General features: G+C 44.5%; 1 protein-coding gene across 9 annotated transcripts in view; it reads right to left on the reverse strand.

The window, feature by feature from the left end:
- RAP1GAP2 (RAP1 GTPase activating protein 2) overlaps positions 1-27,782 on the reverse strand; it is a 1,491,256-nt gene that overhangs the window by 167,755 nt on the left and 1,295,719 nt on the right. For all 9 annotated transcript variants that reach the window (XM_063956011.1, XM_063956008.1, XM_063956013.1 and 6 more), the window contains 4 exons: positions 7,948-8,051; positions 7,585-7,663; positions 6,802-6,855; positions 6,376-6,459 (listed from right to left, as the gene is read on the reverse strand). In XM_063956011.1, coding sequence (XP_063812081.1) covers positions 6,376-6,459; positions 6,802-6,855; positions 7,585-7,663; positions 7,948-8,051 — 321 coding nt within the window. The remainder of the gene's footprint in view (positions 1-6,375; positions 6,460-6,801; positions 6,856-7,584; positions 7,664-7,947; positions 8,052-27,782) is intronic.

Consider the following 27,782-nt stretch of genomic DNA (forward strand, 5'->3'; position numbering starts at 1 on the left):
GCTGCTTTATTTTTACACTGCAATTTAGATTTCAGTTTGAACACACCCCACCCACATCTAACCCTCTCTGCACATGTTATATCTGCCACACCTGCAATGCACATGGGGGGTCATTCCGACCCGATCGCTCGCTGCAGTTTGTCGCAGCGATCGGGTCGGAACTGCGCATGCGCTGGCACCGCAGTGCGCCGGCGCATGGCAGTCGTCGGTGCCCAGCGATCGCCTCTGAGACAGAGGCGGTCGCTGGGCGGGAGGGGGCTAAACAGCGGCGTTAAGCCGCCGTTTAGTAGGCGTGGTCCGGCCGACGTGGCACGGCGGCTGCGTGACGTCTCACGCAGCGGCCAGCGACACACAACTCCCGGCCAGCCGCAGGAGCTGCGCTGGCCGGGAGTTACTCCACAGATACAAAGGCATCAAGGTAGGGAATATATAGTGTAAGCTCCACTGGAGCAGGGACTGGTGTGAATGGCCAAATAATTCTCTGTAATGCGCTGCAGAATATGTGTGCGCTATATAAATATATAAACTGTTAATAAATAAGTAAATATGTATCTGTGTCAGCAGACAGAGCAGATTGTTCCTAGGACTGAGAATAAGAAGAGGACTGATACCATATGTCATCTATTAAGTAGCGACAAACACACTCAGTGTTTGTAGATTAGGTTATAGCACTAGCTTGTTGCAAATAATTGTTCTGTAGGCAGAGTTTCCTTTTCTATTGATCTTTGGGTTATAACTCTTGCAAGCCCCACCTTGTGCCAAATATTAACCTACTACACTATTAACATAGTGTAGGACGTGCATGAAGATGGGGTACCTTGGCGATCGGTTTGCAGGCTTCTGTGCATTGGCCAATTCACTAACTAAACCCCCATCATTTATTTATTGATGTGTTGAGGATAAGTGAGCTTGCTATGGTGAGTGCTGGGTTTTCTGTTTGCATATATTTGAGTGATGTGGTCATGGGCTAATTGCACCTCACCCTATGAGTGGTAAGTGCATTTGTGTACCCTGCTTCTGGGGTCGCGAGTGCTGTGGTTTTATATTTTGTGTGTATATTGCGGGGTTAATCTATGGTTAACTCTTATTAACTGTAACCACTAGCTTTCTAATGCACCCCTATGTAGACTCAATTATCTTGAACCTGTCTCAGCTGTTTCTTAGTAATCTATTAGTCAGTGTCAGGTGACTAGTGTACCTTTAAAAACCATAAGGTGTGTGGCAGGTGCACATTAAACCTAGCAGGTATATGATGTGTGAGACAGTTGCCAGGTTTTAAGACTCTGTAATAGTGTAGGACCTGCATGAAGGTGGGGTACCTTGGCGATCAGTTTGCAAGTTTCTGTGCATTGGCCAATTCACTAACTAAACCCCCGTCATTTATTTATTGATGTGTTGAGGATAAGTGAGCTTGCTATGGTGAGTGCTGGGTTTTCTGTTTGCATATATATATATATATATATATATATATATTTATATTACAGATGTGCCCCTGACACTTTTTGGGTTTTGGATCTGAATCCCCGCTCGTGTTTTGGATCTGGATTGGTTTTGCCAAAACCACCCTTTCGAGTTTTGAATCTGGATGATTTTTGAAAAAACAGCAAAAATCACAGAATTTGGGGATAATTTTGATCCTACTGTATTATTAACCTCAATAACATTCATTTCCACTCATTTCCAGTCTACTCTGAACAACTCACAATATTGTTTTTAGGCCAAAAGATGCACCGAGGTAGCTGGATAACTAAGCTAAGCGACACAAGTGGGCGGCACAAACACCTGGCCCATCTAGGAGTGGCACTGCAGTGTAAGACAGGATGGCAGTTTTAAAAACTAGGCCCCGAAGAGCACATAATGCAAAGAAGAAAAAAAAAGAGGTGCAAGATGGAATTGTCTTGGGCCCTCCCACCCACATGTTGTTTAAACATGCACAGTTTAATAAAACCATAATTTCAGCAACAGGTGGTCCCCTTGGAAAAAGCTAGCCAAGTTCTCTGAATCATAGCTAGCTACAAACATAACACCTCCATATTTCATGACTTTTCACATTATGAGAAGAGGCAAGAGGAAGAGGACAGTCTCAAGAAGGTGCTTAAAAATTAGAGAGGCACACGGAATCAGGAACAACACACAGGCTTTCACCTCCACTCCTATATTGGTGTGGAACAGAAAAGACTTCAACCAAGCAAATATAGAATTATTAATTACCACATTACTGGACAAACTGAAAAACTAGGGGCCAAAGCCTTCAAAATTGTATCCCCTTCTCCATGTTCAGAGATTAAGATTATCTCGGATTTAATGCTGGGATGCAAATAAACTGGTGTAAACCACAGGATCAAGACTGGATATTTTCCCCTCCATAGAGTCTGGAGACTTATTTTGTGAAAATCTCGTGGGTTTCTTTTTTTCTCCATTTTTTTATTGCATTTTTATTTACATATTTTGTGGCAGATGCCTTATTTTTGTTTATCTCAGCTCCTAGTTACACGCATGCGAGCATACCTGTGTGTCCCAGTTACACGCATGTGAGCATACATGTGTGTCTTGTTTATTTTATTCATAATTTATTTTTAAATAAAGCAGCCCCTTAGATGTTTTAGCAGCCCCTCCTGAGCCCCCACAGCAGCCCCAGATGGGGCAAGCTGAGTTCAGGTGGGTTCGGTAAAGTACTAATCACGACTGTGCAGTACATATTTTTGTTATTGAGCCCCTGCCCTAGTGGAGCTTACCACTCTACAGTCCAAACTCCTTTCATACTATAAGTAGGACTGTCGGAGGAAGCAATGCTAACCTCTGTGTCAACAGCATGCCTCAGCCTGGTAAGCCATATCTCTTCTTGGCTGTAAGCCACCATGAGACTCCATACTGGGCTTTATTCAGTAACTATTTGTGCCTCACAGGAGCTCCTGGCCCATCTAGTGCTGCAGTGCATTGGAAAGCTGATGCAATTCAAGATCACTGAAACTCTGTTCTTATAACACCGCGAGGTCTTGCAATAACCCTACGCAGCCCTTAGGAAAAGAAAATCATTGTACAACAAATGTACATATTCTAAATAAATAATCCCAAAATGTGGAACATCAATAAGAAATCAAAATTAAGGTTGACTAATTGGAGCCATTCATTTGAGCACGTCCCTAACATGAAATAATTGAGAAGAAACTCTCTCTAATGCTCCGGCAGAAAATATCACTTTTACCTCTCCGGCTGTAGTGCTGGATTATAAATCAGGGGGTAATTCAGACCTGATTGTAGATGTGATAAATTTAGCACATCTACGATCAGTCACACTGACATGCGGGGGGCTGCCCAGCACATGGCTAGTCCGCCCCACATGTCAGTCCCTGCCCCCCCCCCACACACACACACACACAAGTACAAAAGCATTGCACAGCGACGATGCTTTTGTACTTCAGGAGTAGCTCCCAGCCAGCGCAGCACCTGTGCGCTGGCAGGGAGCTACTCGTCGCTGCCCGGGTCGCAGTGGCTGCATGAGATGTCACGCAGCTGCAGTGGCCCGCCCCCCTCCAACGGTCCGAGCACGCCTGTGTTGCCCGGGCCATGCCCCCTAAACGGCGGCTAAATGCCGCCGGCCTGCGCACTCCCGCCCAGTGACTGATCGCAGGGCTACGACAGCCGTAGACTGTCTGGAATGCGCCGGCACACTATGACGCCGGTGCATGTGCAGTTCAGACCTGATCGCTGCTGTGCGAAAATGCACAGCACCGATCAGGTCTGAATCAGCCCCTCAGTCTCTTCTGAGTCACACTGACTTTGGCCACAAATGTGGTCTCTTCCCAATTTATTTAAAAACACTTCAGCAATTTCCATTTCCACCTTTGCGGCTAGTTTTCACAAATCTGTTTGTGATGTTGAAGCTTGTTTCATATCTGCTCTAGGCTTTTATTTAAACCTTGGATCAAGTACAGCAGCACCCCTGGAACTATACGGCAGCACCCCTGGACTTATACAGCATAGGCAGCACCCCTGGAAAATTACACAGCACAGCAGACAGGCAACAGCACCCCTGGACTTAAACAGCAGTGGGGCAGCACCCCTGGACTGATAGGGCAGAGGGGCAACACCCTATATAGGGCAGCACCCCTGGAATGATGTGGCAAAGAAAAGACGTGCAAGATGGAATTGTCCTTGGGCCCTCCAACCCACCCTTATGTTGTATAAACAGGACATGCACACTTCAGCAAACCAATCATTTCAGCGACAGGGTCTGCCACACAACTGTGGCTGAAATGTTTGGTTTATTTGGGCCCCCACAAAAAAAGAAGCAATTAATCTCTCCTTGCATAAACTGGCTTTACAGTGGCAAGATGTCATCCTTATCCTCAGATTCCTCCCCCCTTTCAGTGTTTACATCCTCATAGAAAAATACTATTCAAACAAACAAACCACATCATTTAGGTGTCAGTGTACTGTTACGCTGTTACCCAAAGTTTCTGATGAACGTGCTGCAGGTGACATATAAGGGAGGATGTTCCTAGGTGGTTAACATCCTTACCCCTACTTATTATGGATTGACAAAGGCAACAGATGGCTTGACACCTGTTGTCCGGATTTGTGGAGAAATAATTTCACACCGAAGAGGTGGCTTTTTTTTAATTTTGCCCAGGCATAACAATGGGCTTTTTCATCCCATGGGCAACAACTGTCTCCACTGGTGCCTTATTCAAACAAACCACATCACCATCAGAATCCTCATCGCCAACTTCCTCCTCAGCGCCAGCTACACCCATATCCTCCTCATCCTGGTGTACTTCTACAGTGATATCCTCAATCTCAATAACAGCAACTAGACTAGCAGTGCTCCTCCCAGCATTTGCAGGGGGAGTGCAAATGGTGGTAGGAGCCTCCTCTTCCCATACAGTGTTGTGAGGGTCACGCCTAAACATCGCAACTGCGGACAGTGCCAGCACCCTTGTATTTTCACAACACCCCTGTAATTTTACAGCATATAAGACAAGGCTAGTGTACATTTATTTTCACTGCACCTCTGTATTTTTACAGTATACAGGACCAGTGTACTTTTATTTTAATAACAGCACCCCAGAATGTTTACAGCATACAGGACCAGTGTACATTTATTTTCACTGTACCCCTGAATTTTTACAGCATACAAGGCAGGGCCGGTGTACATTGCTTTTACTGCACCCTTGAATTTTTAAAGCATACAGGGCAAGTGTAATATTATTTTAACAGCAGCACCCCTATATTTTACAGCATGCAGGACCAGTGTGCTTTTAAATTTTTTAACAAATGCACCCTTGAATTTTTACAGCATACAGGACCAGTGTAATGTTATTTTAACAGCAGCACCCCTATATTTTACAGCATACAGGAGCAGTATGCTTTTAACTTTTAACAACTGCACCCCTGAATGTTTCAGAATATAGGGCCAGTGTAATGTTATTTCAACAGCAACACCCCTATAGTTACAGCATACAGGAGCAGTGTGCTTTTAATTTTTAACTGCACCCCAGAATTTTTACACCATACAGGGCCAGTGTAATGTCTTTTTAATAGCAGCACCCCTATATTTTACAGCATACAGGACAGCTACACCCATGTACAGCTGCAGCACCCGTAATAGCACATGAAACACAGCCAGGACAGCACCCCTAACACATCACAGGTACACCACAGTGACTGCAGCAGCACCCCTACAGAGCACACACTAACCTAACCCGACGCCACCACCCACAGAGAGACAGAGGTCTGTCTCCCTCACTCTCCAACTCCAGAGTGAAAATTGCGGTGATGCGCGGCTGTTTATATGGGATCCAAAAGCCGCGAGAATCCGATAGCGGGATGATGACGTTTTGCCTCGTTCTGGTTTCCGAGTCTGGCAGAGAGTCCCGAGCCGGACTCGGATCCAGGCTCGGAACGGGATGTTCGGTTCTCTGTGAACTGAACCCACTCATCTCTGATATATATATATATATATATATATATATATAGTACTCCAAGATAAAACGGCACTGGACGCAAAGAATATGAAAATTAGATGTATTGCAACAGCTGTTTCAGGGCAGCAGCCCTTTCCTCAAGTTAACAGCAACACTACCAACAAATGGACAAGTGCAAGTATTATATATATAAAACACTGTATTTAGTTGTGTGGGGATTTACTATTGATCTTATTGCTATAATGATGAGTAAGCTTGTACACTTGGCCTGTCCAACCAGTAGTGTGTCAGAAAGCTATAGCACAGAAAAATACAAAGCATTTACAAACAGGTTATAAATAAAAACTGCTGATTACACAGATCAGTAAGCACATACTGTATATGTCTAATAATAAAAGAAAAATCCAATGCAGATTATAAACCAGAAGTCATAGGGCTCTGTACTTACTTGCTTATATTTTTGATATATAACACCAAACTTGAAAGTATTATTGATTTCATGTTCATCATAGGTGACAATCATTTGGGAAGCCTGAAATACATGGAAATACTGTACATCAGAGTCCAACCATTTGGGAAAAAGTGCAGATATGTGAAGAGATCAAGTAGCTGTGGATGTGAATGATGAAATATTCACTGTAAAGCAGGGATGAGCAACCTTCGGCCCTCCAGCTGTTGTTGAACTACACATTCCAGCATGCCCTGCAAAAGTTTTAGCATGGCCAAATTGCAAAACTGTAGCAAGGCATGCTGGTATGTGTAGTTCAACAACAGCTGGAGGGCCGAAGGTTCCCCATCCCTGCTGTAAAGTGTATGTAATATGTAGGAGCGTAATAGTTTTTTATAAATAAATCTACAGCAATGTGTGGCTTACCTTGGGGTAGAGGACAGGATTGAATTTAAGTCCAGTGGCATCATCACATAAGGCCTGAAATAGTAACAGATTTATTAGCGTGTTTGTCTGAATTATGGGGGTCATTCCGAGTTGTTCGCTCGGTAAAAATCTTCGCATCGCAGCGATTTTCCGCTTAATGCGCATGCGCAATGTCCGCACTGCGACTGCGCCAAGTACATTTGCTATGCACTTAGGAATTTTACTCACGGCATTTTCATCGTTCTGGCGATCGTAATGTGATTGACAGGAAATGGGTGTTACTGGGAGGAAACAGGCCGTTTTATGGGCGTGTGGGAAAAAACGCTACCGTTTCCGGAAAAAACGCAGGAGTGGCCGGAGAAACGGGGGAGTGTCTGGGCGAACGCTGGGTGTGTTTGTGACGTCAAACCAGGAACGACAAGCAGTGAAATGATCGCAGATGCCGAGTAAGTCTGGAGCTACTCAGAAACTGCTACGAGGTGTGTAATCGCAATATTGCGAATACATCGTTCGCAATTTTAAGATGCTAAGATTCACTCCCAGTAGGCGGCGGCTTAGCATGAGCAAATCTGCTAAAATCCGCTTGCGAGCGAACAACTCGGAATGACCCCCTATAATCAGTTGCATCTCAAATGTTCCCTGTCTTTTCCCACTCTAATCTTGGGAACAGAAGCTCAGAAGAAGAAAAATAAAAATTTACAATATCATGGCTTAAAGATAAAAGACAAACAGAGAGAATGGTAATTTAAAGGCTGGTGTCACATTGATGACATCACTGCTTACCTTTGCAATCTGGGGAATGCTGGGAAGCTTATTAAATCCAGCCAATGGTATTCGCTCATGCAGAGTTTTTGATTTTGACCTAAAAATAATCCATGTATTAAATGGAAATTAATATTCAAAACTATTCAGCAAGAAGATGGTAAATGCAAATTTTTTAATCTACAAAATGTTCTGCTCGCACACATAGGTGTTTTCCTTGTACTGTTTGAGTGTGACCAACTGTGTTTATCTTCTGGTGAGTGTTTAAGCAGAACTTGTTTATTGTGTACATATGGCAAAACAGAACTTATCGTGCTGGATCTGAGTTCATTACGATATAAGTATTAATTGATAATTTAGCATTGATGCTTTTATTTTGAATACCTGAGAATAATTCGTAAATATTCTATGCTGTCGGCCTCTTCACATTTAATTGAAAGGATCAGGTTCCCCAGGCTGCTTCCAGTGCAGTAAAAATTTAAATGGTCCTGAAAAAACAAAGGCATTGTTTATTTTATATTGTGCAACCAATTTAGAGACATGAAACTAGCAATGCATACGGTTTCTATCCTGATTATTTGTGCTAGATTCTGCGCCAGATTATTGAAATGTATTAACTGAAAAAAGTAATTGGAATTTTGTACAAAATTCTGAATATCTTTAAACCAGTGGTTCTCAAACTTTTTTGAATCACACCTAGGCCAAAAGTTAAATTAAGTAAATTGTGTTTATATGTCATCCTTTGGTTCAGTTATGTGGTGATGGACAAGATTTACTTTGGTTTTTCCACATATAGCCACCAGCACTGGTTTTGCCTATTACATTGACCATATAATTTGAATTGGTCCTGGGCAGCTAATCCAAGGCACCCCTGCAAGTATCCTGTGGCACACAGTTTGAGAACCACTGCTTTAAGCAGTTGCACTTATAGGGTTTCTGATAACTTTTATTTTTAGGATTTCAAATGCCCCCTTGCAACATCTATGAAAAACACTGCTTTAATCTCTCACTTCCTGTAATGTTGCTCACCCCAAGATTTTATACTGCCACAGATCGGACTAAGAAAACCTGTGTATGCACTAAGCGATGTGGCTTCATAGCGGTACATCACTTATCTAAAGATGCAGGACATGTTTTCTAGTACTCAAAAGCACTTAGCCTGTTTGTTTCTTTCTTTGGCCAGCGCCGCCGGGACATAAGTGCCGCCATCTTACCCAGAGTCAGCTGATAGCAACTCCTCCAATTACGGACCTGATTTCCAGCACATGACTCCTGCCTCCAATCCGCAGACAGGGCACCCTATTTAAGTTTATCGCTGCTCATTCCACATTGCCTGTGCAACTTCTGATGTTACCAGCCTGTTCTGCCTGACAGCAGATTCCAGAGTTTGGCTCCACAATATTGCTTCCATCTGTTACTATGTTTAATTCAGTTCCAGCATGTCCTGCTGTGCTCTGCATTCTTCCCGTATTTTATAACGGTGCACTACAAGTCCGAGTCTGTTCCCATTGTAGCAGTACATTACAAGTTCATGTCTGTTCCAATTGTAGCAGTACACTTAGAGTCTAAGTCTGTTCCTACTGTAACAGTGTACTACAAGTCCAGGCCTGTTCTCATTGTAGCAGTGCACTACAAGTCCAAGTCTGTTCCAATTGTAGCAGTGCACTACAAGTCCAAGCCTGTGCCTGCTGTAGCAGTGAACTACAAATTCCAATCTATACCGGTTGTAGTGGTTACTATAAACTCCAGCATATTCCTGGAGTTTGTACATTATACTGCTGTGTCTTATCCACAATTAATCCTCAAAGCACTAGACTGTTTCCAGCTATACCCCTGTGTGTGGGTAACCGCGTTCTGCTCAACTCTGCTACTGTATCTCCAGTACCTGCAGTATCCAGTCTCCATTGTTGGATTCACCCTGCTCGCTGAGCCATCCACTCATCTGTGCTACATTCTGAAGTACTCACTACGCTTCTCAGCAGGGCTGCAACTTGACATTTTGGTGCCCTGTGCCAGAAAGAGAATTGGTGTGCCCCCCCCCCCCCCCCCCCCCATCCATACCTTAACTAGGGCCAGTGCCTATGCGCTGTGGGGTCAGCACTCGGCACACAATTAGTTACACACCTAGCACCACCACACTACACTACAGCACATTTTCCACACATAGAGTGCAGCTTGTTCCAGAAGTTACCGGGGGACTGAAGAAGAGTGCATTACGGGACAGCTCTCAGAGTTCCAGGGGCATTGGCCGCACGCTGCCGCTGCAGGAAGCTTCTCTGTCTGCCCTCTCACTGAGGAGATACAAGAAGCAGCTGCCATGTGATATGGTTTAGATTCCTGTTTGGACCTCCATCCCCCAAAGCATAACAAAAACCTGTCAGCTACGGGCGGCGGGGGGGTGGGTGTTTCAAAGGATCCACTGTGGCTGAAAAAGGGGGAGCTGGAAGAGGCGGGAGCCTGCGGTGGTGTTATGTATGTAACAAAAGCATGAGCCAGGCGCACCTCACCGCAGCTAGCACTGTTGCTAACAGTAGTGCGGCACAGCCCTGCGGGTTCTGCCAGCGGTCCTGCGCCCACAGTGCATATGTGCTGTGGGCCAAGCACCGCTGGCACACACCTAGTTACGACCCTGTTTCTGTCTGTGAACAATTTTTGTTTAATAAACACATTTTTCAAAAATGTATTTTTTTCAAACACATTATTAGTATGCCTTGTAGAAGCATGGGTAAAATCTTTATTAGTATGGCAGAAACAGGTAAGAAGTGATTATTTATCAGATATATTAAATATATACTACTTGAGTTGAAATGTAATGTTATAGGAATGCTATAGGAATGAAGCTTTACAGTAAATGAAGATATACATATTTAAAATATTATTTTTAAGTATACAGTTAGTATTCTGTTAAAAAATATTACGTTTTGATAGAATACATGTTGTTGAAAGTGCGAACATTTTTAACAAACTGCACGAGCTGCACCAGGGCTATTCCCACTCTGACACCCACAGTGGAAATAGAACCTGTGGCAAGTGCAGAAAGCCTGCAAAGAGACTCCTAGAACTCGCCCCACTGCCGGTATTCTGGAGGGTGGGATCCCGGCATCGGTATTCTGACCGGGATTCCATATCCAACCCGCAAATACTGTAACCTCTGCAGCATTTCCTGCCATCTTGCCCTGTTCTCTGAAATGTTTCCTGTGTGAGGTACAGGTGTCTCCTTACTCATCCATCCCATGAACGGGTTAGATGAGTAAGGACTCATCTGTATGTGTACAATACGTTAGGAGAAGAGAATATATATATATATATATATATATATATATATATATATATATGTATGTATGTATGTATGTATGAAATATTAAGGCGGCACTCACGGGACTTTCACTTCATGAACCTCCCATGAGTGCCGCCTTACAGTTTAATTTACGCTGGTATTGAATGTACCCAGGACGGCACCAGGACAGGATGTATTTGGAAGATGTGGTGTGCCAGTGATCTATGTTTTATATACAGTATAAAGTATTAAAAAAAATTAAGGCATCCACCGGGCATTTTTAAAATACTGTAGTAGAAGAATTATGTTATCAGTCAGGCAAACCAAACAATTATATATATATGTATCTATCCTTACCATACTATCCCTTTAAGCTGGAACGCTCATGGATTACACAGGATCTGTGTCTGACTAAAACCAGGTGAAATGCCGGCTTGAAGTCAGCCAGCCACAGATCCTGTAATATTCATGAGTGGCCCGGTTTAATGGGATAGTATGGTAAATATATATATACCTGCAAAAATCAGGACAGTTGGGAGGTATGTATGTGTGTATATATATATATATATATATATATATATATATATACACACACACATATATATATATATACATATATAATACAATGTGTGTCAGGCGGTACTCACGGCTTGAAGAAAAGACCACAGGAATCAACCTGAACGTGTCAACGTTTAAAAGTTTATAGTAAAACTTTCTCGTCTTTTTAACTATAAACTTTGAAACGTTGACACGTTCAGGTTGATTCCTGTGGTCTTTTCTTCAAGCCATGAGTGCCGCCTGACACACATTGTATTATATTTGAGGATCATTTCTTCAATGGAGGGCACCGGCCTTTTACTTGTTCATAACTTGTTCCCAGTAAGGAGTGCAGCTGACCAGTTTGCTATATATATATATATATATATATATATATATATATATACACACACACGCACACACACAATGGAAAATTATTAATTCAGCCTGTTAGATAAAGAGCTCTATTTCCTTATAAAATATAAGTGGTGATTTAGTCTAGAAATTCCTGTCACTTATATTTTCCCTTTACCTATATATTATGGCACTCTGTACAACATTGCCTTATACTTCATTTTCTACACTAGTCTCATTTTTTGTATAAACTAGAATTTCATGTAAATCCAGTTATAATTGATGTATAAAATGTATATGTAAGATAGCTATAGCTTGGTAGCTTTGCTGCTGGTTACTGTGACATCACACCTAGCCTGTGACATCACTAGCCCGTGACATCACAATGCTTCTTGCTGTAACATTCTATCTAGAGCTGCTGAAGTTTCCAGTTACCATGCAGGAAGTCAGGTAGGAGGAGGTGAGTCCTACATAGCAGGGTATGATGGAGAGGGGTAAGGAAAACAGAGTGCAGTATAGTCAGCTGAAAGGCAAGACAAGATAGACAGAACAGGGAATACAGGTACAAGGACACATAATTAGGAGAAGCTCAGGAATGAATAACATATTTAGGAATAAAAATATACAGTAGCGTTACAGAAATAAAGAGGTCAGTATGGAGGATAAGCACACATACAGTGGAAGCAGATAAGCCTCTATAAGGCAGGATCTTGCTATGGGATGAAAAAGTAAATAAAATAGATACATGGCAAATTGATAAATTTTAAGGTATATTTGGTTTAAGGAAAATTAAAAAAGGGGTTGACTAATGAACATTTTATTGTACTTAAACTAGTACTATGCTTAAGGATAGTCTTTTGTGTGTTTTAGATCATCATCTGGCAAAGAGATTTGCAGAGTGTCGGGTGAAGACGAGGGGAGGGGTCGCAGAGCAGAGGCAGCAAGGACTGGAGGATAGCATGCTGGAGGTAAGTTAACATATGTGTGTGTGGAGGGGGGGGATAGGGTTATTAAAATCACAGTACAAAACAACTGAGGTGGGGGAGAGCACAATACAAAACAGGTAGATGGAGACAGCTCAGTATATGACATACAAATGGAGTGGGGGCAGCGGCGGTGCTAAGGTGTTCGGCGCCCCCCTGCAAACTATAAATTTGAGCCCTCCCATTCTTTGTAAAGTGACAGGGGTGTAGTCTCACAAAGAAGGGGTGTGGTCTCACAAAGAAGGGGCGTGGCCACACATTAGTACTCCCAATTCAAATTACGCCACACAATAGCACAATCTTATTCACACTACACAGCACGTAATGCCCCTAATTCATAGCACAGGTTGAGTATCCCTTATCCAAAATGCTTGGGACCAGAGGTATTTTGGATATGGGATTTTTCCGTATTTTGGAATAATTGCATACCATAATGAGATATCATGGCGATGGGACTTAAATCTAAGCACAGAATGCATTTATGTTACATATACAACTCATACACACAGCCTGAAGGTAATTTTAGCCAATATTTTTTGTAACTTTGTGCATTAAACAAAGTGTGTCTACATTCACACAATTCATTTATGTTTCATATACACCTTATACACACAGCCTGCAGGTCATTTAATACAATATTTTTAATAACTTTGTGTATTAAACAAAGTTTGTGTACATTGAGCCATCAAAAAACAAAGGTTTAATTATCTCACTCTCACTCAAAAAAGTCCGTATTTCGGAATATTCCGTATTTCGGAATATTTGGATATGGGATACTCAACCTGTACATCATTTCTAATATAAAGGATAGTTACAGCAGAGCCGTAACTAGACTTTTTAGTGCCCTGTGCCAGAGAGAGAATTGGCGCCCCCCTCCCCCCCCATTTTTCCAATAGTGACATAAGGCGCATGCATCATGGGGAAGAGCATGAGAAGATTGATCCCAGAGAAAGATCTATGTAGTGTGCAGCCACACATCCAATCTCTTGCAGCCACACACTACACAGATCAGCTACAATGCTGATCATTTTGTCACAAAGTACAAGGTAAGCTTCACATAGTTAGAATCTTCTAGCTTAGAATTATCCACTTTTTTATGCAAGGGTAAATAGCTCAGTGAATAGATTGTCTGACTGCAATGCCACAGGAAATGGGTTTTAATCCAGGGTATGTCAGCATCTTGAAACGTAATAAAGAACAGTGTGACTGAATAACAAAGAAATCTCAAGTTGAGTTCATGAATGTTGTATAGGTATTAGCGACAGAAGGGGTCAGGGTAGGAGACAGGCGCGGTTAGGAGATGCTACGCTTCAAAAAGGGGGGAAGCTGCAAGTGAAGGCAATGAAAACAGATAATTGACAAGTGCCAACAACAACGCCCTCTACTCTGCAGCGCTATATGCGGTGCCCCCTTCGCACACACCTAGTTACGGCCCTGAGTTACAGTAGCTCTATCACTATGACTGTAACCTGCACACCGTGGGTATTGTACGATACTAACATGGCCCTAGCACTAGGTAATATTAAACCTGGAGCAGATAACTTGGGTCTCTATGAGACAGGATCTTGGTTTTAAATAAAAAAAAAGTCAAAATAGATAAATTGCAAATGAATAAAGTTGAAAGTATGTAAGTCTTCTATCTTCTTCTACTCACCTGTCTTCTGACTTCTGGGTCTGCAAGGGGGGTGACAGCAGGCTCTGGGAATGAACCCCTAGGCGTACCTAGTGTTCCAAACCCTCAGGAGCTAATGGTGTCCTGTAGCCAAAAAGCAGAGCCTTTAAACTCACTAGAAGTAGGTCTGACTTCTCTCCCATAAGTCCCACGATGCAGGGAGACTGTTGCCAGCAGTGCTCCCTGAACATAAAAAACCTAACAAAGTATTTTCAGAGAAACTCAGTAGAGCTCCTCAGTGTGCATCCAGTCTGCCTGGGCACAGATTCTAAACTAAACTGGAGTCTGGAGGAGGGGCATAGAGGGAGGAGCCAGTTCACAGCCCTTTCAAAGTCTTAAAGTGCCCATGTCTCCTGCGGATCCCGTCTATACCCCATGGTTCTTATGGTGTCCCCAGCATCCTCTAGGACGTATGAGAAATATTCTTTGTAATAAACTTTTTATATTTTAGCATAAACTAAAAAATGTTTTCTGTATTCATTAACTGAGGCTCCGTTCTTTATTGCATGCTAATTTCACAGGGTTCGCAAGTTATTGCTGATATCACTGTTACTCTACTGTCCTGCTGGTGCTACTGACCTGCTGTATAGCAGCTAGACATATATTTTATATCCCGCACTCTTGGGGAGATGTATCACGTCTTGGAGAGAGAGAAAGTGGAAATGTCCAACGCACCCAATCATCTTCTGTCACTTATCCAGCACAGAATATGGAATGATACCTGTAGTCAGGGGATGCGGTTATGTGACCGGCAGTCAGAAGACCGCCGATCACAATACCGAAGCCAGGATCCTGAACAATGAATATCCCACCGGTCAGCATACCAACCAACAGGCACTATTCCCACTCGTGAATGTTCACGACACCCATAGAGTGGGAATAGAACCTGTGGTGAGTGCAGCGAGCCCGCAGGGGGCTTCATTGCACTCGCCCTCCCTGCCGGCCATCTAACACCCGGGATCCCAGCGTCGGTATTGTGACCAGCGGTCTCCTGACCCAACCCGTAGCTAGAAGCATCATTTGCTTTGGGCAAATACCCAACTTTATCTCTCTCCGCGGCTTACTACAGCTCCCGGAAAATACCATGTTTCACTTAATTAACAAGTTAAATTACTAATTGACGATGTCTTTGTCTTGGAAACAGGGTAAGAAAATCACAAAGTAAGATAATGTTAAAAAGGGTTTCCATCTTCTGATTACTTTCTAATGGCTTGTCAATACCCTCCTGGTACATTTACTTTGATTTATCATTCACATTTCTTCCATGCCAGACAGGGGCGGATTGCGAGCTTAAAGTGGCCCTGGAAAAATATGAAAAGTGGCCTCATGTAGGTTGGAGTAAATCAGCTATAAATGGGGCCCAACACAAATTGGGGGTTAGGAAATTGTTAGCATTAGCCACAATGGTAGTAGGCTAGGGCAATGCAGCATGGTAGGCAATCACAGCACCTGCAGGAGGATCCGGTCACAGTAGGTGGAGATCACACCAGTAGGTGAGGCATTACACTGGTAGGCAGTCACAGCACCTGCAGGAGGATCCTGTCACAGTAGGTGGAGATCACACCAGTAGGTGAGGCATTACACTGGTAGGCAGTCACAGCACCTGCAGGAGGATCCTGTCACAGTAGGTGGAGATCACACCAGTAGGTGAGGCATTACACTGGTAGGCAGTCACAGCGCCTGCAGGAGGATCCTGTCACAGTAGGTGGAGATCACACCAGTAGGTGAGGCATTACACTGGTAGGCAGTCACAGCACCTGCAGGAGGATCCTGTCACAGTAGGTGGAGATCACACCAGTAGGTGAGGCATTACACTGGTAGGCAGAGTCAGCACCAGCAGGAGGATCCTGTCACAGTAGGTGGAGATCACACCAGTAGGTGAGGCATTACACTGGTAGGCAGTCACAGCACCAGCAGGAGGATCCTGTCACAGTAGGTGGAGATCACACCAGTAGGTGAGGCATTACACTGGTAGGCAGTCACAGCGCCTGCAGGAGGATCCTGTCACAGTAGGTGGAGATCACACCAGTAGGTGAGGCATTACACTGGTAGGCATTCACAGCACCTGCAGGAGGATCCTGTCACAGTAGGTGGAGATCACACCAGTAGTTGAGGCATTACACTGGTAGGAAGTCACAGCACCAGCAGGAGGATCCTGTCACAGGAGGTGGAGATCACACCAGTAGGTGAGGCATTACACTGGTAGGCAGAGTCAGCACCTGCAGGAGGATCCTGTCACAGTAGGTGGAGATCACACCAGTAGGTGAGGCATTACACTGGTAGGCAGAGTCAGCACCAGCAGGAGGATCCTGTCACAGTAGGTGGAGATCACACCAGTAGGTGAGGCATTACACTGGTAGGCAGTCACAGCGCCTGCAGGAGGATCCTGTCACAGTAGGTGGAGATCACACCAGTAGGTGAGGCATTACACTGGTAGGCAGAGTCAGCACCAGCAGGAGGATCCTGTCACAGTAGGTGAAGATCACACCAGTGGGTGAGGCATTACACTGGTAGGCAGAGTCAGCACCAGCAGGAGGATCCTGTCACAGGAGGTGGAGATCACACCAGTAGGTGAGGCATTACACTGGTAGGCAGAGTCAGCACCTGCAGGAGGATCCTGTCACAGTAGGTGGAGATCACACCAGTAGGTGAGGCATTACACTGGTAGGCAGAGTCAGCACCAGCAGGAGGATCCTGTCACAGTAGGTGGAGATCACACCAGTAGGTGAGGCATTACACTGGTAGGTAGTCACAGCACCAGCAGGAGGATCCTGTCACAGGAGGTGGAGATCACACCAGTAGGTGAGGCATTACACTGGTAGGCAGAGTCAGCACACCAGGGTAACAAGTACACACTAGAGATGAGCGCCTGAAATTTTTCGGGTTTTGTGTTTTGGTTTTGGGTTCGGTTCCGCGGCCGTGTTTTGGGTTCGAACGCGTTTTGGCAAAACCTCACCGAATTTTTTTTGTCGGATTCGGGTGTGTTTTGGATTCGGGTGTTTTTTTCAAAAAACACTAAAAAACAGCTTAAATCATAGAATTTGGGGGTCATTTTGATCCCAAAGTATTATTAACCTCAAAAACCATAATTTACACTCATTTTCAGTCTATTCTGAATACCTCACACCTCACAATATTATTTTTAGTCCTAAAATTTGCACCGAGGTCGCTGTGTGAGTAAGATAAGCGACCCTAGTGGCCGACACAAACACCGGGCCCATCTAGGAGTGGCACTGCAGTGTCACGCAGGATGTCCCTTCCAAAAAACCCTCCCCAAACAGCACATGACGCAAAGAAAAAAAGAGGCGCAATGAGGTAGCTGTGTGAGTAAGATTAGCGACCCTAGTGGCCGACACAAACACCGGGCCCATCTAGGAGTGGCACTGCAGTGTCACGCAGGATGGCCCTTCCAAAAAACCCTCCCCAAACAGCACATGACGCAAAGAAAAAAAGAGGCGCAATGAGGTAGCTGTGTGAGTAAGATTAGCGACCCTAGTGGCCGACACAAACACCGGGCCCATCTAGGAGTGGCACTGCAGTGTCACGCAGGATGTCCCTTCCAAAAAACCCTCCCCAAACAGCACATGACGCAAAGAAAAAAAGAGGCTTTTTACTGATATTTGGTGTTTTGGATTTGACATGCTCTGTACTATGACATTGGGCATCGGCCTTGGCAGACGACGTTGCTGGCATTTCATCGTCTCGGCCATGACTAGTGGCAGCAGCTTCAGCACGAGGTGGAAGTGGATCTTGATCTTTCCCTAATTTTGGAACCTCAACATTTTTGTTCTCCATATTTTAATAGGCACAACTAAAAGGCACCTCAGGTAAACAATGGAGATGGATGGATTGGATACTAGTATACAATTATGGACGGGCTGCCGAGTGCCGACACAGAGGTAGCCACAGCCGTGAACTACCGCACTGTACTGTGTCTGCTGCTAATATATAGACTGGTTGATAAAGAGATAGTATACTCGTAACTAGTATGTATGTATAAAGAAAGAAAAAAAAACCACGGTTAGGTGGTATATACAATTATGGACGGGCTGCCGAGTGCCGACACAGAGGTAGCCACAGCCGTGAACTACCGCACTGTACTGTGTCTGCTGCTAATATATAGACTGGTTGATAAAGAGATAGTATACTCGTAACTAGTATGTATGTATAAAGAAAGAAAAAAAAACCACGGTTAGGTGGTATATACAATTATGGACGGGCTGCCGAGTGCCGACACAGAGGTAGCCACAGCCGTGAACTACCGCACTGTACTGTGTCTGCTGCTAATATATAGACTGGTTGATAAAGAGATAGTATACTCGTAACTAGTATGTATGTATAAAGAAAGAAAAAAAAACCACGGTTAGGTGGTATATACAATTATGGACGGGCTGCCGAGTGCCGACACAGAGGTAGCCACAGCCGTGAACTACCGCACTGTACTGTGTCTGCTGCTAATATATAGACTGGTTGATAAAGAGATAGTATACTCGTAACTAGTATGTATGTATAAAGAAAGAAAAAAAAACCACGGTTAGGTGGTATATACAATTATGGACGGGCTGCCGAGTGCCGACACAGAGGTAGCCACAGCCGTGAACTACCGCACTGTACTGTGTCTGCTGCTAATATATAGACTGGTTGATAAAGAGATAGTATACTCGTAACTAGTATGTATGTATAAAGAAAGAAAAAAAAACCACTGTTAGGTGGTATATACAATTATGGACGGGCTGCCGAGTGCCGACACAGAGGTAGCCACAGCCGTGAACTACCGCACTGTACTGTGTCTGCTGCTAATATATAGACTGGTTGATAAAGAGATAGTATACTCGTAACTAGTATGTATGTATAAAGAAAGAAAAAAAAAACACGGTTAGGTGGTATATACAATTATGGACGGGCTGCCGAGTGCCGACACAGAGGTAGCCACAGCCGTGAACTACCGCACTGTACTGTGTCTGCTGCTAATATATAGACTGGTTGATAAAGAGATAGTATACTCGTAACTAGTATGTATGTATAAAGAAAGAAAAAAAAACCACGGTTAGGTGGTATATACAATTATGGACGGGCTGCCGAGTGCCGACACAGAGGTAGCCACAGCCGTGAACTACCGCACTGTACTGTGTCTGCTGCTAATATAGACTGGTTGATAAAGAGATAGTATACTCGTAACTAGTATGTATGTATAAAGAAAGAAAAAAAAACCACGGTTAGGTGGTATATACAATTATGGACGGGCTGCCGAGTGCCGACACAGAGGTAGCCACAGCCGTGAACTACCGCACTGTACTGTGTCTGCTGCTAATATATAGACTGGTTGATAAAGAGATAGTATACTCGTAACTAGTATGTATGTAGAAAGAAAGAAAAAAAAACCACGGTTAGGTGGTATATACAATTATGGACGGGCTGCCGAGTGCCGACACAGAGGTAGCCACAGCCGTGAACTACCGCACTGTACTGTGTCTGCTGCTAATATAGACTGGTTGATAAAGAGATAGTATACTCGTAACTAGTATGTATGTATAAAGAAAGAAAAAAATCCACGGTTAGGTGGTATATACAATTATGGACGGGCTGCCGAGTGCCGACACAGAGGTAGCCACAGCCGTGAACTACCGCACTGTACTGTGTCTGCTGCTAATATATAGACTGGTTGATAAAGAGATAGTATACTCGTAACTAGTATGTATGTATAAAGAAAGAAAAAAAAACCACGGTTAGGTGGTATATACAATTATGGACGGGCTGCCGAGTGCCGACACAGAGGTAGCCACAGCCGTGAACTACCGCACTGTACTGTGTCTGCTGCTAATATAGACTGGTTGATAAAGAGATAGTATACTCGTAACTAGTATGTATGTATAAAGAAAGAAAAAAAAACCACGGTTAGGTGGTATATACAATTATGGACGGGCTGCCGAGTGCCGACACAGAGGTAGCCACAGCCGTGAACTACCGCACTGTACTGTGTCTGCTGCTAATATAGACTGGTTGATAAAGAGATAGTATACTCGTAACTAGTATGTATGTATAAAGAAAGAAAAAAAAACCACGGTTAGGTGGTATATACAATTATGGACGGGCTGCCGAGTGCCGACACAGAGGTAGCCACAGCCGTGAACTACCGCACTGTACTGTGTCTGCTGCTAATATATAGACTGGTTGATAAAGAGATAGTATACTACTAATATTATATATACTGGTGGTCAGGTCACTGGTCACTAGTCACACTGGCAGTGGCACTCCTGCAGCAAAAGTGTGCACTGTTTAATTTTAATATAATATTATGTACTCCTGGCTCCTGCTATAACCTATAACTGGCACTGCAGTAGTGCTCCCCAGTCTCCCCCACAATTATAAGCTGTGTGAGCTGAGCAGTCAGACAGATATATAATATATAGATGATGCAGCACACTGGCCTGAGCCTGAGCAGTGCACACAGATATGGTATGTGACTGACTGAGTCACTGTGTGTATCGCTTTTTTCAGGCAGAGAACGGATATATTAAATAAACTGCACTGTGTGTCTGGTGGTCACTCACTATATAATATATTATGTACTCCTGGCTCCTGCTATAACCTATAACTGGCACTGCAGTAGTGCTCCCCAGTCTCCCCCACAATTATAAGCTGTGTGAGCTGAGCAGTCAGACAGATATATATAATATTATATATAGATAATAGATGATGCAGCACACTGGCCTGAGCCTGAGCAGTGCACACAGATATGGTATGTGACTGAGTCACTGTGTGCTGTGTATCGCTTTTTTCAGGCAGAGAACGGATTATAAATAAAACTGGTGGTCACTGGTCACTATCAGCAAAACTCTGCACTGTACTGAGTACTCCTAATGCTCCCCAAAATTAGTAAATCAAGTGTCTCTCTAATCTATTCTAAACGGAGAGGACGCCAGCCACGTCCTCTCCCTATCAATCTCAATGCACGTGTGAAAATGGCGGCGACGCGCGGCTCCTTATATAGAATCCGAGTCTCGCGATAGAATCCGAGCCTCGCGAGAATCCGACAGCGTCATGATGACGTTCGGGCGCGCTCAGGTTAACCGAGCAAGGCGGGAAGATCCGAGTCGCTCGGACCCGTGAAAAAAAACATGAAGTTCTGGCGGGTTCGGATTCAGAGAAACCGAACCCGCTCATCTCTAGTACACACATTAAATTATTACTACTACTTAATCCAACAGCAGGGAATTCCAAAGATTAGTAATGACCTGGTAAAAGAAAAAGTCCTGGCTGCTGGATGAGGCCTGGTCACTATAAAATAGATCATTCTTACTGGGGTCTTATCCATTGTTTTACACACACTGGTCTCACATTTTTCCTTGTGGTGTAAAAGAAAAAAATTAATCACAATTCCTTTGTCTACCATTCTAGTGAGAAATATACAAAACAAGGAACATCCCAGCGACCACCATACAATGCCCATAGCAACCAACCAGGTTTTATAGAATATATTTGATAAATGATAGCTAGAAGATCATTGATTGCTATGGACAACAAACTCTTTAGAACATTAGTTACATCTCTCCCTTGGGTATTGCCGCAATGCCCAGCTGAGCACGTATTGGGCACTTATGGTAGTGCCCAAATCTCAGGTTTTCTCTCGCCCCTCCATGTTGTAATGCCGGTAGGACACAATGTGCTGTTGGAGCCCCTGAACTGGCATGGTCCTGTCTGAGCCAGATTAGGCCAAAGATAAAAGAAAAAAAGTCATGTTACAGAACAGTGTTATTAGCTAATAGGGGGAGATATTTGGTTACACATATAGAGCCTGATTCTGAGATTTACATTAATGATCTGCACATGAGCAGGCACCGCGCTGCACACATGCAGATCTGGTTCCGCAACATCCTGAGTAACCTCAGGGTTACTAGATGTCCTATGTGCACACAGATGATCCGATGCTGCCCTTTCAGATGCAGCAGCGCATTACAGAATCCTGGGCTACTTTTTTACTTAATACAACTCCTGTAGCTTTTGCATAATTCTGCACAACTGCAGAGGTGCCATTAGCATCCACCTCTGAATCAGCCCCATATTTATATAGAGGCAGGGGCGAAACTAGAACTTTGTGGGCCCATAGCAACATTTTAAGGGGCCCCCCAACTCAGGTCTCCAGAGAGAGAATGGCAGCAGAGACATATAGACAGAGAGAGTGGCGGCAGGGACACAGAGAGAGGGTGCCGGCAAAGACATAGGGACAGAGATAGGCAGCAGGGGTATAGAAACAGTGAGGCAGCAGGAATGTAAAGACAGATAGAGAGGCAGCAGGAACTTAGGGACAGTGCCGTAACGAGACATTTTAGTGCTGTGTGCAAGAAACAGCATCGGCGCCCCCCCCCATATACAAAACAGGGCCAGTGCGCACCGTAGGCATGCGTAAAACATATAGGGGCGTATCTTCATGGGACAGGGGCGTGGCCACAAAATAATACAAATTCATATTATGCTGTACAGTAGTCTCCATTATTCAAATTACACCGCACAGTAGCGTCACTTACACACATTACACCAGGTAGAGCCCTTATCACACATTACGCCAGGTAGAGTCCCCCTTTTAAATAGTACAGCAGCAGAATCCCCCTTTTTACACACCAGGCTGACAGAGACACCCTTTTTACACATCAAACTGACAGAGATCCCCTTTTTAGACATCAGGCTGGCAGAGTCCCCTTTTTACACATCAGGCTGGCAGAGACCCCCTTTTTACACTTCAGGCTGGCAGAGACCTCCTTTTCACACATCACGCTGGCAGAGTCCCCTTTTTACAGATCAGGCTGGCAGAGACCCCCTGTTTACACATCAGGCTCGCAGAGTCACCTTTTTACACATCAGGCTGGCAGAGACCTCATTTTTACACATCAGGCTGACAGAGACCCCCTTTTTACACATCAGGCTGGCAGAGTCCCCTTTTTACACATCAGGCTGGCAGAGACCTCTTTTTTTTATATCAGGCTGGCAGTGTCCCCTTTTTACACATCAGGCTAGCAGAATCCCCCTTTTTACACATCAGGCTAGCAGAGACCTCCCTTTTACAAAAAGAGAGAGAGAGAGAGAGAGAGAGAAAGAAAGAAAGAAAGAAAGAAAGAAAGAAAGAAAGAAAGAAAGAAAGAAAGAAAGAAAGAAAGAAAGAAAGAAAGAGGGACTCCCTCCACAAGTGCGCTGTGTGCAAGGCACACTCCACACACACCTAGTTACGGCCCTGCTTAGGGAGATGTAGTTTCTTCTAAATAATAACATAACACTTTCATCTACTCGCCTCTTCAATTACTCTATGTTGGAATAAGTTGGAGATCTTCCAGGCCCTTGATTCTATTAAGGATTATGAAAAATTCCTCAGTATGTCTCATCTTGAATACCTGAGCAGAGAGTTGTATAAGCTAAATACCTTACATGCTGAATTGCTACTTTAGTATTTATTAGAACAGCAATACAATATGTAAAATTCATAGCCGTCTCATCAAAGTAGGCTAATCAAAAACAAAACATGAGAATACAAGAGTTCTTTATAATAGCACTGACAGTCTTTCTGACTTCATGTAGTCATTTTTGGAACTCTATATTGGCTTCTAATATTCTAATGATCACTGTAAAAGGACATGCTGTTGTTGAAGAGAACTAATAACAAGGCAAATACATTAATGAGCCCTTAATAACTAATCTCACTAATTAACCACTAATAAAGTTACTGTAGTTTCCAGTTTATCTAAGTAATACTAATACCTTTCTGCTTTCTAAATGAACTGTTTGTGCTCAACATGCAGGTTGAATCACTATATTCATGGGGAGATGTACTAAGCAGTGAAAAGAGTGACGAAGTGAGCCAGTGGAGAAGTTGCCCATGGCAACCAATCAGCTGCTCTGTATAATTTTATAGTATGCAAATTATAAATGTTACTTCAATGCTGATTGGTTGTCATGGGAAACTTCGCCACTGGCTCACTTCTATACTCTTTTCACTGCTTAGTACATCTCCCCCTCAGTACATCCCCCCCTCAGTCATACTATGTATAGCTTTCTTTAAGATATTATGGGGAAGATTTATCAATGCTTGAAGAGAGAAGACATGCCAAGCAATTAGCTCCTGTCATTTTTCAAACACAGCCTATAACATGACAGAAACTGATTGGTTGGTATGTATTCCTTAAAAAAAAATAAGATTTTACTTACCAGTAAATCTATTTCTCGTAGTCCGTAGAGGATGCTGGGGACTCCGTAAGGACCATGGGGAATAGACGGACTCCGCAGGAGATAGGGCACTTTAAGAAAGACTTTAGGATTCTGGGTGTGCACTGGCTCCTCCCTCTATTCCCCTCCTCCAGACCTCAGTTAGGGAAACTGTGCCCAGAGGAGACGGACAGTATGAGGAAAGGATTTTAGTTAACCTAAGGGCAAGATTCATACCAGCCACACCAATCACACCGCATAACCTGTGATAAACTATCCAGTTAACAGCATGAACAACAACAGAGACTCGGTTCGAACCAATGAAACTATAACATAACCTTTATGTAAGCAATAACTATATACAAGTCTTGCAGAAGAAGTCCGCACTTGAGACGGGCGCCCAGCATCCTCTACGGACTACGAGAAATAGATTTACCGGTAAGTAAAATCTTATTTTCTCTAACGTCCTAGAGGATGCTAGGGACTCCGTAAGGACCATGGGGATTATACCAAAGCTCCCAAACGGGCGGGAGAGTGAGGATGACTCTGCAGCACCGATTGAGCAAACAGGAGGTCCTCCTCAGCCAGGGTATCAAACTTATAGAACTTTGCAAAGGTGTTTGACCCCGACCAAGTAGCTGCTCGGCACAACTGTAATGCCGAGACCCCTCGGGCAGCCGCCCAAGAAGAGCCCACCTTCCTAGTGGAATGGGCCTTAACCGACTTAGGCAATGGTAATCCTGCCGTAGAATGCGCCTGCTGAATCGTGTTACAGATCCAGCGAGCAATAGTCTGCTTTGAAGCAGGAGCGCCAACCTTGTTGGCCGCATACAGAACAAACAGAGCTTCAGTCTTCCTGATCCTAGCTGTTCTGGACACATAAATCTTTAAAGCCCAGACCACATCCAGGGACTCGGAATCCCCCAAGTCCCGCGTAGCCACAGGCACGACAATAGGTTGGTTCATATGAAAAGATGAGACCACCTTTGGCAGAAATTGAGGACGAGTCCTCAATTCTGCCCTATCCACATGAAAAACCAGGTAGGGGCTTTTATACGACAAAGCCGCCAATTCCGAAACACGTCTTGCAGAAGCCAAGGCTAATAACATAACCACTTTCCAAGTGAGATATTTCAATTCCACCGTCTTGAGTGGTTCAAACCAAGGTGATTTGAGGAAACTTAATACCACGTTAAGATCCCAAGGTGCCACCGGAGGTACAAAGGGAGGCTGAATATGCAGTACCCCCTTCACAAATGTCTGTACTTCAGGAAGAGAAGCCAATTCTTTTTGGAAGACCGAAATTTGGACCTTTATGGACCCTAATTTTAGGCCCAAATTCACTCCCGTTTGCAGGAAGTGAAGCAGACGGCCCAAATGGAACTCCTCCGTAGGAGCAGTTCTGGCCTCACACCTAGACACATATTTTCGCCATATACGGTGATAATGTTTCGATGTCACGTCCTTCCTAGCCTTGATCAGGGTAGGAATGACCTCCTCCGGAATACCTTTTTCGGCTAGGATCCGGCGTTCAACCGCCATGCCGTCAAACGCAGCCGCGGTAAGTATTGGAACAGACAGGGCCCCTGCTGCAGCAGGTCCTGCCTTAGGGGAAGAGGCCACGGATCTTCTGTGAGCAACTCTTACAGATCCGGATACCAAGTCCTTCATGGCCAATCCGGAACAATGAGGATCGTTCTGACTCCTCTTAGCCTTATTATTCTCAACACCCTGGGTATGAGAGGTAGAGAAGGGAACACATAGACCGATCTGAACACCCAAGGTGTCACTAGAGCGTCTATCGCTACCACCTGAGGGTCCCTGGACCTGGCGCAATACCGCTTTAGCTTTTTGTTGAGACGGGACGCCATCATGTCTATCTGAGGCAGTCCCCACCTACCCACAATCTGTGCGAAGACTTCTGGATGAAGTCCCCACTCTCCCGGATGCAGGTCGTGTCTGCTGAGGAAGTCCGCTTCCCAGTTGTCCACCCGCGGGATGAATACTGCTGATAGTGCGCTTACATAGCCTTCCGCCCAGCGAAGAATCCTGGTCGCTTCTGCCATGGCCACTCTGCTCCTTGTGCCGCCTTGGCGGTTTACATGAGCCACTGACGTGACATTGTCTGACTGAATCAGAACCGGTTTGTCCCGAAGCAATGCCTCCGCTTGGCGTAGGGCGTTGTATATGGCCCTCAACTCCAGGACATTGATGTGGAGACAAGTCTCCAGATTTGACCAGAGACCTTGGAAATTTCTTCCCAGTGTGACCGCTCCCCAACCTCGAAGGCTTGCGTCCGTGGTCACCAGGATCCAGTCCTGAATTCCGAACCTGCGGCCTTCTAGGAGGCGAGCACTGTGCAGCCACCACAGGAGAGATACCCTGGCTCTGGGAGACAGGGTGATCCTTTGATGCATTTGTAAATGGGACCCGGACCATTTGTCCAGTAGATCCCATTGAAAGGTCCTCGCATGGAACCTGCCGAAGGGGATGGCCTCGTACGATGCCACCATCTTCCCCAGGACACGTGTGCAATGATGCACTGAAACCGTTTTTAGCTTTAATAGGTTCCTGACCAGGGCCATGAGCTCCTGAGCCTTTTCCATCGGAAGAAAAACCTTTTTCTGGTCTGTGTCTAGAATCAGACCCAGAAAGGTCAGGCGCGTTGTAGGGACTAGCTGGGACTTCGGTAAATTGAGAATCCAGCCGTGCCCCTGCAACATCCTCACCGACAGCGACACGCTGTCCAGCAACTTCTCCCGAGATCTCGCCTTTATGAGGAGATCGTCCAAGTATGGGATAATTGTGACCCCCTGCTTGCGCAGGAGCACCATCATTTCCGCCATTACCTTGGTGAAAATTCTCGGGGCTGTGGAAAGCCCAAACGGCAACGTCTGAAATTGGCAATGACAGTCCTGTACTGCAAATCTCAGGAACGCCTGATGAGGAGGGAAAATCGGAACATGAAGGTATGCATCCTTTATGTCCAGGGACACCATCCAATCCCCCCCCCCCCTCTAGGCTGGCGATGACCGCTCTGAGCGATTCCATCTTGAACTTGAACTTTTTCAAGTACAAGTTCAGGGTTTCGGGACCACAAACAGGTTTGAGTAATACCCCTTTCCTTGCTGGAGAAGAGGAACTTTGACTATCACCTGTTGAAGATACAATTTTTGAATTGCAGTCAACACTAACTCCCTCTCTG

The sequence above is a fragment of the Pseudophryne corroboree genome, chromosome 2 (assembly GCF_028390025.1).
Source record: "Pseudophryne corroboree isolate aPseCor3 chromosome 2, aPseCor3.hap2, whole genome shotgun sequence".
Classification (NCBI taxonomy): Eukaryota; Metazoa; Chordata; class Amphibia; order Anura; family Myobatrachidae; genus Pseudophryne; species Pseudophryne corroboree.